Below are 17,004 nucleotides of genomic sequence, written 5' to 3' on the forward strand. Positions count from 1 at the left end.
CGCGGCGTGCGGCCGGCGCGCCGCTGGGCAGGCCGGGTCGGGGCCTCCCCGGGCCGCGGCGGCGCCCCCTGCAGGCCGCGGCGGGCAGAGCGGGCGGAAGGACCCCGAGCGGGCTGCCACCGTGTCCGAACCGGAGCCGCAGCCGCCGCCGCCGGAGCGTCGCGGGGCCCCGAGTCGGAGCCGAACGCCCCGCTCGCCGCCCGCCGCGCCCCAGCGCCCGCCGGAGCCGCCGCCCCGCCGCCCGCGCGTCCCCGAAGCGGCCGGGCCCGAGCCCGCCTCGGCCCTCTGCTCGTCCTGCCCGCCCCGCACCGGCCTTCACTCTGGAGCGGCCCCGGCAGCCGCAGCAGGGGCGGCGGCGGCGGATCGAGGAGCTCTCCAGGTCGTCCCGGGAGAGGCTGCTGCAGTCCCGGGACAAGATGTTCTCCAAGTTCACCTCCATCCTGCAGCACGCCGTGGAGGCGGTAAGGCCGCGGGCAGCGGGCTCACGACAGGCCGGGGATGGCGGCGGCCTACGCTCCCTGCGGCCTCGGCCCGGGCCTCGGCGGCCGGGATCCCGCGGCGGGGGGTGGGGGGTGGCGGGCAGGTCGGGGCGGGCGCTCCGGGTCGCGGCGGGGCCGTCGGGGCGCCCGGGCCGCGGGCCTGGCTCGGGACAGGCCCCCTCGGCGCCGTCCTGCCCCGGGCGGGCGCGGGCCCCCGTGCGGCTGCGGGAGGGTGGGCGGGGGTGCCCGGGCGGGACGCGCGCTCCGGGCCGGCGCGGGGGTCGTCTGCCTGCGGGAGGGGACAGGGGGGCGCGGAGCACCTGGCGGGGCCGCAGGGCGCACCCCCGGACTCCGGACCGTTAACCTGCTCCGGGAAAAGGTGGTCAGCGCGGAGCAGGACAAAAGCGACGGCCAGACGTGGCCCGGGCTGGGTTTGGCTCGCGGTCGTGTTGACCGTGGAAGGTGGGGTGGGCAGGAAGGTGTGCCCCGGCTGCGGTTGGAGGGGGCGGCTCTGCAGGACGCTGCCCGCCGGACCCGGTTTCGTAATCCTGCTGGCTTTGCCTTCGCAGGCCTCGAGGCCGAGCTCGGCTGCACCGTATTGATTGTTGAGAGACAAATGGGAGCTCGGAGGGTCCAGTCGAGCGTGGTCGGGACCCTTCCGAGCCCTCGGCCGGGCGGCGAGACCATCTGTTTCCTTTCTTGCCTTCCCTTCCTGGACTCTCCCCTTTGAGGATTTTAGACACCCGCGTAGGGAGACATTCAGATATCCAGACTAGCAGAAGACAAGTAACTACAAAGAAAATGCTGTGCTGCTGTTTTCATGAGAAGAAGTCTAGTTTACTCAGGGAGAGCTGCCCACGTTGGAAAATGCATCCTGTGAAAGAAACCTGTACTTTGCTAATTTAAAAAATGTCATTCTTTTTCTGTGTTTAGATTGTGTGCTAGGGCACCTTGAAATCCACACAACTAAAAACAAAAACAAAAACAAAAACAAACCCCAGCGGCAATAGAACCATTTTTATGGCTAGATAAAAATAAAATGGATTTTTAGAGTGAAGAATGAAAACAAAACTTTAGTACAATGTTTTTTTAAGTGATATGCAGGAAATGCTTAAAAACCACTTACGCTCTACCACAAGTTCTTGGGAAAACGGCTATCAAATCAAAGAATGTTTTAATGAATGAGGAGCAGTGTTACACATGAAGGAGATGACAGCTTTAGACTTTAGGACAACTTTTAATTTCCCCTTCTTATACAAATTCTACAACTTTATGTTAAAAGAAGTTAACCAAGATTTATAAAAACACTGGCATTTACATTTTATATTATTCCTTAACTTAAATTACCAAGAATCATTTAATTTTAACATTGAGTACAGGTTAATACTGAGATAATTGGGAATACAAAATATATTACATTGTTTACATCCTTTACCTATCAGGTTGAGATATACAGAAGTAAGTACTTAGAGAAAGCAAGATAGCTTTCATACTCTCCCAGTAAAGACTCATTTTTATCCTGAGGCTTGTGTTGTCTGTCCTCACTATCTTTTTATAACAATATATGCTAACATCACCCAAACTACCCATGTAAATTGTCTGACTCTGACTCTGTAATATCCAGCTTCTGTACTTGGCTGAGGTGAGAAAAAGTGGATTATGTTCATCTGGTCCTAGTACCTGATTTCTAGCATTTAGAAAACTAATGTTTTAATTGGATTAGAGTTAGTGTTTTCAGCTGTGATACCTCCCACTTTACCTTGATAGGAGGTTAAATCCAGGGGGAAAAAAAAAAGTTAACTAACCTTTTCCTTTTTACATTCCTCTTGGAAACCAACTTATACATAATTCTTGTGGTATTTAAAGAATGTTTTTGCCTAGCACAGGATTAGTTTCCATTTTTTCAGTTTACTTATTTTCCTGGTATTTTCTTCTATAAACTGCTTTCATCATTCATCAGTTCCTTTCATTAACTTTTCTCTCTACTCCTTTTAATTTGTGTGCCCAATTAGCATTTTCCTTTTTTCTTTCTTTTTTTTTCCCAATTAGCATTTTCTGATACAGTATTGCAGTTAGCCTAATTGTCTGGATTTTTCAGAGGTGGGACATTATCCTATGTGCAGGTGCTGACATGACCTTTTTTCAGTGTTGCTGTTTTCAACTACTTTGATATTATCACTTTATAGGTTTTCTTTGTTCAGTTGGTTCAGCCTTCAAATCTTCAAATTTTTTTTAGGGTCGACCGGATAAACATACTCATTTAAATGAGCTTTACATGTAGACTTGTCCTTATTGTTTAATTAATGGTTTCTCCTCACTTCCTGTTTACTAGGACAAGGAAAAAATATATAAGATTTTCAAGATTAGTATTTGAGTGTTATAGAGCTGATACATTACATTTTGAGCTTAGGAGAAAAATTCATACCTTGATCAAAAATAAAAACTGTAATGTAACTTTTGCTTCCCTTTTCAGAAATGAGTCTTCCCTCAGTATAGTAATGACTGGACAGTAAGTTTTGCAGTGATCCATTTTGTTAGCCTGTTGCCACATGTCATAAGAGTGAAGTCTTATAGTTAATTCCTAGGTTGGACTAGATGGTGTTAGCACAGTTTCTCCAAAGTACAAGTAGAGCACTTTCCATCTGGTGCAATTAAATATTTGTTGAGGGCCTAGTCCTAGGTCATCTGCCAGGGGCTGGTTCTTTTTAAATTTCAGCCAGTTTCACCCTTTAAGGGCAGATTTATTCCAGGAGGATAAGGGAAGAAAGATTTATCTACTTCTAACAAGTTAATTCAGTGGAAGTCATCCTTCAGAATTTGAGTCTTTTCTTTTCAAATTATGGTTAAGAGTTGATTGTTGAGACTGGCAATTTTTTAAAAGGTCTTCTGCCCTGGGAACCAAAACCTCAAATCAAACATACACAGTGTTTTCTTAAGTGTATCTTTTCTGATGGGATCTCTGACTTTTTCATCCTTTAGTCATTCAGCTAATGTTTTATTGAGCCCACCACAAAAGAGTGGCCCAGTGTGGAGGAAACAGGGTCCTTGCTCATAATGCTTGTGGTCTAATTGGGGGGACAAAACAAATACATTAAAAATTAAACTGCACAAGAGTGAGGCCTAGCTCCTAGAGCCATCCAGAACAGGGTTTCAGTCCTGCGGCCGTCCCTCCCTTCTACACAGGACAAGTTACTTAATCTTTGTACATTTCAGTTTCCTCATTGTAAAATGGAAATAATTATACCCACCTTGTAGGCTTATTGTGAAAATTAAAGTGAGTTAATACATATGAAGTTAATACATACGAAGTGTCTAGTGCAGTGCCTGGTACATTGTAAGTACTTCATAAATGTGAACTGTTGTTATTAATTTTTGGATGATTGTTCAGTCATTGAGTTCTGTGGGGGCAAGCAGTTAGGATTGGGGGACTTGGAGAAGGCCCTCTGGAGGAAGGGGACTTGAGCTGGACTTGAAAGAGGCTGGGCAGATAGGTGGGGTCTTAGGGAAGTTGGAAGGAAGTATGTTTGAAGATCAGTGCATGAAATGTTCAAGATACAGGTGAGAGAGAGAGCAGGTGGGGCTTACGTGGCAGGCGTGGTTTGGCTCTTCTCTGAATTACTGCTCTAGGTCCTTCTGTGTGGTCGGCCTTCTGGAGAAAGACATTATGGGTTTCTAGTTAGAAGCAGTGTTTCCCCTTGGGTGAGGCAGTTAACTGGCTTTGGATCTTAATAGGAGTTTGGGGAAAATCGGAGTTTATTGGAAGATCATTTAAGACCCAGTAGGAATTGTCAACTTTGCAGTGCTGTTCCTGGCACACAGCTACTCACTAACTGACAGCGATTTCTGTGCTGTTGGATTATTCACTCGGTGAGTATTACTGAACCCTTACTCTGTGCCATGAGTTGGAAGCCAACGGGGAAGTCAGTGATGGAAAAGACAACACGATCCCAGCCCTTTTTGAGTTCATAGACAAGTGGAGGAGATCAGCAATGACAAATGTGGGATCAGGGCTAAGGGAGAGTGAGCAGGGGGGAGAGGGTGCCACAGAGTTTGTGGAAAGAACTGGATCTTCGGCAAGAAGTCTGGCCAGGCTTCCCAGAGAGAGCCCTGCCCAAGGTAGGCACTCAGGTCCAGTTTGGGTTGGGAGTGTGATTGCATGCATTTCCAAAAATTTCATTTCAGTTTTGTAAAAACTTAAATGAGAATCCCCTCATGCTGATTCACACACCACCTCTTCCTATTTTTTATTTTTACCCATCGCATGAATGTATATTTTATGCAATGATAAAAACAGGCAATTTGCATGTTAGAATTAGTATGAAAGACAATTTTAGCAGGAAGTTTTGCATAAATAAGGAAGTTTATTCATGTTTGAACAAGATTTTTACTAAGTTGTTAGCAATTTGGAACATCTCACTGTATATTTAAATAGGTTTCTTATTTAAATCAAACTCCTGGAAGAGAGGTATTCACAGGTAAGCAACACCGTCCTGCTTTGAATTGGACTGTAACAGCCAAGGTCCCAACACAAATCCTGTACCATCTCTGACCTAGTGACTTGACTTGGAAATGGAGTTAAGTCCCACAGGTAAAATAATCTGGAGCAAGGATGCTGTAATTCCCTACAGACCAAGGAGATACCCTCGGAAAACTTTAGCAAATCGAAATATTTAGACTTAAGAATTTAGGTACTTTTTTTTTTAGAACACCAGTTTGCATTTGGGTTTATCCCAATTGTTAATCCATTTAATTATTTAACTATATAAAGATGGTGTATTAAAAAAAGGTCCAAAAAAAAACCAAGAGAATTTTGACATATATAAGACAATCCTAAAAACAAATAGCTGATAAACAAACAAACAAAAAACACTTTTTTAATCTAAAAGTTTTGGGAAGATGGTTCTATCTGCCTAAGGTAACTTCTAATTTTCTTTCTAACTTTTTTTCCTCAGTGTCTCCCTAGTAAGTTCTCTGCCCATGTTCCTCTGGAAGGATACTAATTCCAATGTTTCTAACTCCTTTGTTAAAGATCTTAAATCCTTTTTAAAAATTTCATAGCATTCCACTTGGAAATGAGGTGGATACTTAGAATCTCTTCACCCAGTATGATTCAGAGCTGTGCACACAGGAGGTCATGAGAGCTAGCATTGAAGCGTTGGTGATTGCCACCAGGTCACTACTTTCCTAAGGACATTTCATCTGGATTGAAGCACGCAAGATGTCTGTGACCAGTGTTTATAATTTGCCCAGTAGCTTTGAGATTGTTTTATTAGGATTTCAGACTTTGAGGTCTCTCCTTAAGGACACCAAGAAATCAAAATGGAACAGGTAGAAGGATTGACATAACATGATCTCTTGGGTCATCAGTTCAGATGAAGTGTCTGGAAATGAAAGATGACGGTGCCATGCTTTAGGTTTCCAGAATAGAAACCTGCTTATTTTTAAGTAAGCTGGGCCAGTTTGAACTTTCTGACCAAAATTTATAGGGAGTAGTAGGACTGGGGGGAGCATTCTCTCTCTCTCCCTCACTCTGCTGAAGGAGAAGACAGTGTTGTGGAAGGTGTATCTGGGTCCTTAGCTGTCTGTTTAATACATCTGAAATACTTGGCCGGTTGGCTATGAGATGGCTGAAGGCATAGAATTTTGGTCTTAAAATTTTTGAAGTAAATTTTAAAGCTGAAATGTAAGACATTTTGGCTTTGTGGAATTTAAATTGATAGTGTCTTGTTCCCATAGGTATTTTGCTGAAAATATGCACTGCCTAATCCAGGCTTTAAAAAGAAAAGGTTTACATCTATATGTCACTGAAAGTAGGGGACAGTTTTAATCAGATTACAGGGTTGACTTTGGTGTATATTGTTGTAACGGTGACGTGTAACTAATTACATAGCAACTTTTTACTGTTTTGCATTTCAAAGTCCTAGGTACAAAGATCCCTGGTTACTGATAATTTCATTTTACTGATAATTTAAATGGGATTTTGCATCTTCTCATTTAACACTGTTACTTTTGAAACCATATGTAGCTACCAGTTTCGGGGAGGAAGAGAATAGTTCTGGTCCTAGTAGTTTAATAATAATATTGATAAATATCTTTTTCTTCGTTCTTAATAAATCATTTTTACTTTCTTGATTTTGACTCCTTTTGTTTCTCTTCGATATCTGACATATAGAATCAAATTAATGCTCATCCCTTATTTTTATGCCGGTTTTGTATTATTAGTATTAGTATTTGTATTATATTATTAGTAAGACAAATACAGAGTTATACTTTATGGGAAACATTTAATGCCATTTTCTTAATTGTTGTGGTCTTTTTGTGTGTGTGTGTGTTTGTGTAGCTTGCACCTTCTCTTCCTTTACAAGAAGATTTTGTTTATCACTGGAAGGCAATTACCCATTACTACATAGAGACTTCGGGTAAGAAACAAAGCTAATGTTAATTGAACACAATTTATGAAATACTAAAATCTATTTCAGATTAGTTTTCAAAGTTATTTTATATTTAAATTTATAAACAAGTTATTTTACTTTTAATTCCTTTTTTAGGTTCATTTTAAAAACGTTATCTCTTGAGCACCTGCTATGTGTAGGCAGTGTTCCAGGCACTGGGCAGTAGAACAGTAAATCAGACCAAATCCCTGTCCTAATAGAGCTTACATCTTGACGACAGAGAAGCGAGCACTAAATGGACACATCCACATAGTGTGTCAGATGGCAGGTGCTAAGGGGGAAATGAGGCAGGCTAAGGGGATAGAAGTGCACACATGAGGAGAAGGGGGGCAGTTGGCTATTGTAAGTTAGAGAAAGCCTCATGACCGGAGCAGACTTCTCAGTTGGAATCTGAAGGAAAGAAGAAGCAAGCCTGGGGGGTTGGTTTCAGGAAGAGGACCTAGCGCAGAAGCCCTGGGGCTGGAGCGTCCAGCATGCTTGGCATATTCTAGAAACTGCAAGGAAGCCGGTTTGGCTAGAGGAATGTAAACAAGGAGAAAAGTGTGAGGAGGTGACATCAGATGGGAGCTGGGTGCAGTCACAGAGGGCCTTGTAAGCTGTCATGAGGGCTTTGGCTCTTACTCTGAGGTGGGAAGCCATAGAGGGTTTTGAGCAGCATTTAACATTATCTGTTTTAAAGGCACCACTTTAGCTTCTGTGAGAAAAAAATTAGATTGGAAGAACACAGAGGTGAAGCTGTAGACCGTTAGGGGACTATTGCAGTGGTCCAAGCACCGATGGTGGCTCAAACCAGAGTGGAGCTGGTAAGATGAGATTGTATTCTAGGTGTATTTTGCAGAAAGCTTTGCTGACAGATTGGGTGTTGGGTATGAGAGACTGAGTCGAGGAAACTCCAAAGTTTTGGACTTAGGCAGTTAGAAAATAGCAAGGCCACTTACCAGGACAGGGAGACTGCAGGAGGAACAGGTTTATAAGAGTATTCTGGGCATGTTAAATTTGAGATGCAAACTATAATGTCCAGTTGGATGTGGCAAGGAGACAGTTGGAGATAGGAATCTGGAACTTAAGGTGGAGTTCTAAACCAGCGATGTGAAATTGCAGTCATCATATGTAAGTAGGATTTAAAGCTGTGAGACTAGATGAGATGTTCTAGGGAGGAAGGATGGATGGAAGAGAGTTGTTCAGAAATTGAGCCCTTGGGCCCAATGTTCAGAAATTGGGATGATGAAAACAGTAGCAAAGGAAACCACTTTTGCTAATGGGGTAGAAGACAGCCAAGAGAGAATGGTGTCCCAAAAGCTAGAGGAAGAGGAGAGAGGGGGGTTCATTGTGTCCAATGATGCTGATGTCAGGTTAATACTGAGAAAGGATCTTTGGACTTAGCCACAAGGAGCTCAGTAGTGGACTTGGTAAGAACCATTTTAATGGCAAGAAGAGAGAGGAGACCTGATCATAGTACATTTAAGAGAAAATGGGCAGAGAACATGTATGGACAGTGCGTATGGGCTGCTCTCTTATGTTAGTGGAAAGGGGAGCTGAGAAGTGGAGCATTAAATGCCAGGGAGAGATGTGGCTTCAAGAGAAGGTTTTATTTTATGTATGTGTATATGTGTGTATGTGTGCATGCATGTATTTATTTAATCTCTACACCTAACCTGGGGCTTGAACTCACCACCTCAAGATTAAGAGTCATATGGTCTTATGCCTGAGTGAGTTGGGTGCTCCTCAAGAGAGGGTTTTACTTTTTTTTTTTTTTTTTTTTAAAGATGGAAGATATTTCAGTTTGAACTTTGATGGACTGATCCAGTAGAGAGGGAAAGGTGGACCATAGTTAGCTACGACCATTTCTGAGCAATGCCCCTAAACAGGCGGGGCGGTGGAGTGTAGTGCACAAGTTAGGGCTTAGCCTTAATAGGCAGGTGACAGTCCATCCGTCAAAATAAGGTGTGGAAAGCAGAGCACAGATGAAGAAGGAGGGTGGATGTAGAGCCTTGAAGAGTTCTGGCTTTCTCAGTGAGTTAGAGGCTGGAGAGTAAGTGAGATGTGAAATAAATTAGGTCAAAGGTTGACAAACTTTCTGTAAAGGGCCAGATAGTAAATATTTTAGTCTCTGTGGGTCCTTTGGCCTCCATTGCAACTGCTCAGTTCTATGGTGCCAAGGCAGCCATCAACAGCATGTGAAGAATTGGGGTCCTTTGTTCCAATACAGCGTATGGATGTGAGTGTGGTCTGGTGCGACATCTCTCACCCCACTGATCGTCAGGGTTGATTCGGCTGATCTGGCTGGCGAGGTGGGAGTCCCCTTCCTCCCTCACCACTCCACGTGCATCCCTCCCGAAGCCGTGTGCTTGGTCAAAGACGAGACCTTCCCCGATAGAGAAGTGGACCGTTCTGCGGTCAAGGGTATACAAGTAGCTGCGCTCCCGGCTAGAGCCTCCAAACAAGCTCTCAAGGTCCAACACAGCATAAACAGGTGGCAAGGCTGGATTTGCCCCATAGGCCAAAGTCTGGCCCCTCCCGAAACAGAATATTCAGGCAGTCTGGTTGAGGAAGCCGAGGGGTTTGTAGGTGATAATTCCATAAAAGAAAAATTCCTTTATAGTTGTATAATAAGTAAAGATTAGACACAAAAAATGTGTATACCTTTCCATGTAAAATACAATTTCCACCTTAACTTGGAAATTTAGACAGCAGATCTGTGGGAAAGTTTTTTGATAGGAGCTGCCTTTTCCGAATGACTGGTCCTTAGCCCTTGTGAGTTTTTCACTCGTCCATAGCTTTAAGGAAATGCTTTAAAGGAAGGGCTTTTAAGTTCTTCTTTAAATGATTTTTCTGCAGGTTAGTAGAAACAAGTAAGTGCATTATAATAAAGTATGGGGTGAATGTATGTGTATGTGTCAGGCACAGAGAACGAAGAAGGGAGAAAGAGAAGAAGGTAGAGCCCATAATGTGGGTTTTCCAGGATGAGTAGGAAGTGCCAGACGGAGAAGGAGGACAAAGGCTTTTCAGGTAGAAGGACTGGCATATGCGGGGACCTGCCAGCAGCTTAGGAGTGAAGGGGGTAGATGGCAGAAACTATGGCTTGTCTTTGGGGGAGCTAGGATTTTAATCCTTTCAAGTCACATTTACAATTCATTTGTCTCTCAATTTACAAAGCCTTTCTGGTCATTTTTCTCCATTGATAACTGTAATCAGACCATGCTTGAATATTCATTCTTTCCTGGAATGTTTATAAAAGTCTGCAATGAAAGGGGGAAAAATTAAAAAAAAACAACACAAATTTCAAATAAATGTACAAATTATCTTCTGTTAGTGACTGGCTACTCGTTTTAGAATACAAAATGAAACATTGAAAGTTAACATTTCTTGAATTCTTACTATGTGTGAAGACACTGAGCTTTACACACATGGTTTCATTGAAATCACACAACACTTACCGGTGATGATTAGCCCCATTTTACAGGTAGGAGGCTAAAATAGTTTGCCCCGGTCATCCGGTGACAAGTGACAGAACCAAGAGTTGAATGCAAGTTATCTAGCTGCAGGGCCCTGTGCTTTTAATACCTGCCACATTGTGTATCAGATTTGGTGCATGTGTCATCCTTGGAAACAAGGCTGACCCTTGTGTTTCCATTCTTTTCTTTAGAGGGTTAGTGTTATGGTTGACCCTGTGTGTACATACATACATGTGCACATGTACAGGCAAAGCAACACATCAAATATATAGCTTCCTAGAATTGTGTGGCACATACTGTGGACATACTCAGGAAATGACAATAGAGACATAGATAAGAACTTGGCACTTAATAAGCACTGCCAAGTATATTTTGTATTTAAACATTCTGTAAAACTTCACATTTTATTAAGAGCAATTTAGCCCTCGTACAATAAGGATAGGTTGATAAAATCATGTGATCTTTAACTCCAATTGTGAACTCAAAGAAGTATTGATGAATTTTTATCTTAAAAAATCAATAGTACTTAATAAGAATTCTCCTAAGAAGAAGTTTTGGCTTTGGGAATAGCTGTTTGTTCATGAGAGATGCCAGAAATTTTTCTTTGGGCTCCTCTATGTTTTCACAGTTGGAGATGAGTTAGGGGCCATAAGTGTCTGACTTCCCAGTGTTTACAGTGTTAATTCGGTAGCAGTCAAAAACAGAACCTGCCCTTTCTACGTACCCTACCTGATTCAGCTTAATGTTTAAAGCCAGTCTGTTTCTATATAAAGAGATTTAAAATTTAAATATAGAACTTCAGATCTTCTGAACTAGCTATTTGGAAAAAAAAATGTTTTTAATTGTTAAGTGTATACAAAATTGTGATGTTATGTGTATTTTTCTTGATCATATTCCCATTTCTGTATTATTGGCTCTCATTTTGAATTACCATGCATGGACATATTTCAGAATATTGATTCCATTTTTGAGTAAGAAGATGGCAAAAAGAATCACCTGAATCCTGGCAAGGATAATTATATACCATGAATATAAATTTCACATAAGTGTGTAGTTCAGATTTTTCTCAGTTTGAATTCTAATAGAGAAATACCGAGGGCATTTTAGGTACAAATAGGCAGTTTTAAATTGTTTGAACATTTGATGATTTTTTTTTATTATTATTTAGATGATAAAGCCCCAGTGACAGATACAAATATTCCCTCTCATCTGGACCAGATGTTAGGTATTTTGCTACAAGAAGAACGAGAGCGAGAGTTCGGAGTGACAGGGCCGTGTATGGAATATTTGCTCCATCACAAGATCTTGGAAACATTATATACCTTAGGAAAAGCTGACGTAAGTTCCTCACCCACATGTTCTTGGGCAGGTGATACGTGCATTAATGGCTTAGAGGTAAAGAAGCTGCCGAGTGCTAAATTTAATTATAGAAGTATGTGTCAAGCATGTTGGGATTCAAGTCAGGCTTGTAAAGGACAGAAAATGTTCAGCCTGCACGAATGGGACTATCCAGAGAGCTAGCAAAGCCCCCTAATGCTGTAGCCACAACTGGTACTCGGGCTCCGGAGAATTACAGTGTAAACGTTTATGAAAATACGCTCGAATATGTGTACTCCGAGTCGGAGGACACGAGAAGGAGCCCAGTGTAAATTGGGTTAGGAAAATAGGACTTAATTGTCATAATCCTGAAAGAGAGTGTAACGGATGCTCTGACGGCTGCCTCCACCGATGAGGGAAGTCATGTTAAGTTTTAGATCTCATGAATCTCCACAAGCTGGTATTTATGATATAAATAATATTCTGTACCAGGAAACTGTAAGGCTACATACAGAGGCAAGTTTCGAAGCCTGCTGGGGGTGCGAGGAAAAGGGAAGAACTTGGGCTTGCGGTTGGGAGGCCTGGCTTTGTCACTAAGACATTCCGGCCTTCAAAGTCCCTTTGGTTAACCTCCTTTCTCTTTAAAAATCAAACAGGTGATCACGAAGGTCTCCCCCAAGTCTCCAAATCTGTGCTTTTGTCCTGTGAATTTCTCCAATATATGTGAAAATCAAACTGGAAAAAGAATCAACATGTTTAAACACCAAATAGAGTTATCAAGAATGGTATTACAGAAAGTTTCCTTTAACTAAGTCTGTAATACTTCCAGTTCATTTTAAGTTAAATTCTTGCAGTTTTATTTTTGAGGCAGGATGTCCACTCCTCTGCTGTGCGGAGAGAGTGATGGTACAACACTGAGTTGAATATAGATTAATTGATTTTTGAGCGGATGTCAATAATTGTAGAGCTGATAAATTAACTTTGATATCAATGATTGTAAATATTAGGGTTTATCTGAATAATGTAAAGTATTTGCTATCTAAAAAAATACTATTGTGCATAAGATTATCATTTATACCATTTCCAGATAGCTTGTCTATGATGATGCTATGGAAATGCTCATTTTGTGACTATATTTTAATTGCAAGGCGGTATAAGCAGGTTGGTTAGTCACAGAACATGTAATCTTGTTAGTTTGTGCTCTCTTAACACACAGTGTAAGCAGTCATCACGTTTACCTAGTTACCAGCAAAGATTTAAAGCAGCTGGCATGTTATAAAAACTTCTTTATTAAATATTCATTGTTGATAATAATCATAATATAAATAGTTTTGCATCTAATGCAAAACAGCATTGTTAGAGTAAATCACAGTATTTTATACCAGAGGATTCCCTTTACTGACATAAACATGTTTGAAGGCTTTGTTCACTCTTACATCTCTGGGATGGAAAGTTATTAGTGGCCTGTTATGAGTGTAAATAACAAGAGTCTGCCTTTGCTTTAGCCATAGTTAACCATAATAGTTTGAGGTTACCCTAGCATTTGGAAGCAAACAGGTTGGTGTTGCCCGAACCAAACTCTGATTGCAGCAGCGTGTTGTTGCGTGCTGTCTGTCATCATATCGGCCTGTGGTTCCACTGGCTGTACTACACCAGGATGTGATTTTATTTCTAAAATACCAGTCATTAATTTTGATGGAGAATTTTATATTGAAAGACTTATTGGCTGGTTGCATTGACTTTGGGGGTGAAATAGATTCACATTCCTGTTCTTTAAGCTTTTGAGTAAGTGTGTTTGTATTGTCTGTCCTCTCATTTGCTTTTCTGTTCTTGCGTGCCCAGTGTCCTCCAGGAATGAAGCAGCAGGTTTTGGTGTTCTACACTAAACTCCTGGGGAGAATCCAGCAGCCGCTGCTTCCACACATTAATGTCCACAGGCCAGTGCAGGTATTTTGTTTCCCTTGCAAAACAGTATTTGGTTCCAGTTCTTTTCGTGTATAAATAATTCAATGTGATTTTTCTAAGGGGAAAAATAAGAAAGGAAATTGTTCCCAAAATAACGTGTAAATTAGCAAATACTTGAGCTTTTTGTATGCATGACATTGTATTATGTGCTCTTTCTATATTTCTCTTAAAATTTTATAGATTAGTTTTTCCTTTAACTTATGGCTATGACTTCTCAAGGAGTTTATTGTGTGCTTATTAGTTTTCTAGGGTAATGTATTTGAAAAACTTACTCCTAGTAAATCTCTTTTGTTAGAGGTGCTGGTAAGTAGTGTTCTGTCTGAAAAATGAAAGATATTTGTATTATTTGAAAATTATAAATACTCTTAAGGCAAACAGATGGCTACTTACATACTTATAAAAAGTAAGTTGGAAAAAATTTTTTAACTTCTTTAACAGAAATTAATTCGACTCTGTGGGGAAGTCCTTGCAACACCGACAGAAAATGAAGAAATCCAGTTTCTCTGTATCGTGTGTGCAAAGCTGAAACAAAATCCTTACTTGGTTAATTTTTTTCTGGAGGTATGGTACACTTCTTGTCAACCTTTGAAGCATGCTTTTATTAAAATTATTTGGAGAATTGAATTCTGTAAATAAATTCTGTAATTACAGAATTCTGTAAATTCTGTGAATAGAAGGAATTAAATTTTGTGGGTGTCATATGGCTTGTTTCACTTCCTAGAATTATTCTTCATTGAAGACCACTGTTTTGTTTTAACCTGAAATCTTCTGAGGAAGACAGTTTTCAGAGAAAGTAGGTGAGCCGGATACCCAGGGCAGTGCAGGGCCTGGACAAATACAGAGTCAAGGCTTAGCAGGCCTGCAGCATGAAGGGGAAAGTCCGGGAGAGTGAAGTCATGGAGCTTATCATCTGTGGTGTTTTCAGCCAAGTTTACTCAAATGTGGAGCATGGGTAATCCGGCCCCAGGTCGGTAGGGATGAGGTGTGCGGATTTAGATGGCATGCACGAAATCGCAAGTTACCTGTCAAGCCTGGCGTAGCAATTGTGATCGCTGTGGTATTCTGTCCTGTTTTTTCTTAGCCAGTCCCTGGATCACACTTTATGTATTCCATCAATCAGTATTTTGGGTTTTACTCCCAGTTTTAAATTAGAAAATACTTTGTGTACTTACTTTCTTCTGTCACTCATTTGTTTTTTTCTGCAGTGAAGTCATTTAGGAATATAGTAGAAAAATTAATTTAGGGGGGCACCTGGGTGGCTCGGTTGGTTAAGTGTCTGCCTTCAGCTCAGGTCATGATCGCAGGGTCTTGGGATCGAGCTCCATGTCAGGCTGTCTGCTCAGCCGTGACTCTGCTTCTCTCTCTCCCTTTGCTTCTCTGCCCATGTGTGCTCTCGCTCTCTCTCAAATAAATAAAATCTTTTAAAAAAGAAAGGAAGAAAGAAATTGATAGGTTTTAAAAAAAAATTTTTTGTGTTTCTTTTTTTTTTTTTTTTTTAAGATTTTCTTTATTTATTTGACACAGAGAGATCACAAGTAGGCAGAGAGAGAGAGAGGGAAGCAGGCTCCTTGCTGAGCAGAAAGCCCGATGTCGGGCTTGATCCCAGGACCCCAAGATCACGACTGGAGCCGAAGGCAGAGGCACAACCCACTGAGCCACCCAGGCGCCCCTTTTGTGTTTCTTTTTGTCTTGTGTCCCCTAGATTAGGTACAGGTGAGGTACAGTGCAATATCATTTTTTTGGCCTATGGTTCTCTGAGCTTAACAAACCCCCAGTGCTGTAGCCACCACTACCACCAAGCGACACAGCAGGTCCACCACCCTCCCGCAGGTCCCTTGTAGCCCTTCTCACTCCACCCCTGTCCCTAGCAATCACTGATGTGCTTCTGTTCTAGGTTTCTCTTCCATAGAAAGACATAGAAATGTAATCAGCCTTAAAACCTTAAAAAAAAAAAAAAAAAAAGGAGGCTCCCGGGTGGCCCAGTCATGAAGCGTCTGCCTTCGGCTCAGGTTATGGGACCGAACCAGGACCCTGGGATCATGACCTGAGCTGAAGGCAGGTGCTTCCTGACTGAGCCACCCAGGAGCCTCCTTTTTTTTTTTTTTTTAAGGTTTTGATATAAATACATCAATTATTTCCATCTGGCTAAGTCTGAGATTTTTCCTCTCAAAGTTTGCTTTAGTTAAAAGTTTTCTTAGATAACCTAGTTACTTTCGATGCATGGATTTTTGTCCAAGCTTAAGCTTTAAGGACTTTTTCTCAGAATTCCTGAAACTCGTTCAGAAGGACACAGCCATCGATCAGAAGCAGAGCAAATGCAGGGGTACACGTATGCTGATACCCAGTGAGATCGATGCACTTTGTTCACCTGTCTTGAGAGAAACGTTTCCATTTAGACCTCACAACTCCAGACGCCAGGCTTTAGAGCACATGCTTTTTCACGGCCTGAGGTGTAGGCAGCTCCGTTTTCTCAAGACTATTCATAAGCTTTTAATGTGGTTACAGTCTCCCTGGCATTAGAGTTACTTAAACGTGTTTCATTTTCTCCTGCTGGTCAGTAAGAGCAGCAGTCCCTTGAGGACAGGGACTCGGTTTCATTAATCTTTAGGTTCCCACAGCTTCTCTAGTATCCAGTGTAATGTATAATAACTGCTGAATTAACACTCACCGAATGAATCTTCAGAGAAATGCAGCTATATTACTTGAAGTACAGAGACGAATAAAAGTACTTTGCATTTCCCAGGCATGTATCCCCTGAAATCAAATCTCTCTTTTCATGGAAAGCAACTCCTATGTGCATCTACTACAGTTTAAGTGCCTGTGGTAAGTGGGTTAGGAACAGACTTGGCCCTAAAGGAGTTTACAGTCTGGTGACGAGGGTAAGCTCAATATTCAGGCTGCAGTCTGAGGTAGAGTAAGGTGACTGTCATAAGAAGGGTACAAAGTCATTGTGCCTTAAGTCTTCCTAGGATGAAGGGATTGCATCTGCTCTAGGTTGTTGAGAAAGACTTCATGGAAAGGTTGTCTTTGATTTGGTTCCTGACAGATGTTCAGATAAGAGTGGGTGAAGATACGTAGGATAATGAAAATATAGAAGGTTGCGGCGTGTTCATGAAACAGTATAATTAGAAAGGCCCGTGATAAGAAAAGGGCCCGGAGAGACGGACTAGGAAGGGTCAAAGCCTTTGAATGGAAGGATGAACAGTTTGAACATACTTGAAGTCACTGGGGAGCCACCGAAAATTCTTGAGCAGGGACGTTATTACATGATGGTGTCTGTACTTTAAGTGAAATTGGTGGCAGCATCTTGCACGCTGGATTCCTTTGAGAGGAAAA

General features: G+C 42.0%; 1 protein-coding gene across 1 annotated transcript in view; it reads left to right on the plus strand.

Annotated features, from left to right (window-relative positions):
• The first annotated feature begins 243 nt into the window (after positions 1-243).
• The window catches only part of FHIP2A (FHF complex subunit HOOK interacting protein 2A), a 34,633-nt gene continuing 17,872 nt past the window's right edge, over positions 244-17,004 (plus strand). The window contains exons 1-5 of the mRNA XM_044240593.1: positions 244-461; positions 6,820-6,898; positions 11,555-11,724; positions 13,546-13,650; positions 14,107-14,229. Coding sequence (XP_044096528.1) covers positions 417-461; positions 6,820-6,898; positions 11,555-11,724; positions 13,546-13,650; positions 14,107-14,229 — 522 coding nt within the window. The 5' untranslated portion in view covers positions 244-416. The remainder of the gene's footprint in view (positions 462-6,819; positions 6,899-11,554; positions 11,725-13,545; positions 13,651-14,106; positions 14,230-17,004) is intronic.

This window comes from Neovison vison, chromosome 2, assembly GCF_020171115.1.
Source record: "Neovison vison isolate M4711 chromosome 2, ASM_NN_V1, whole genome shotgun sequence".
NCBI classification, from domain to species: domain Eukaryota; kingdom Metazoa; phylum Chordata; class Mammalia; order Carnivora; family Mustelidae; genus Neogale; species Neogale vison.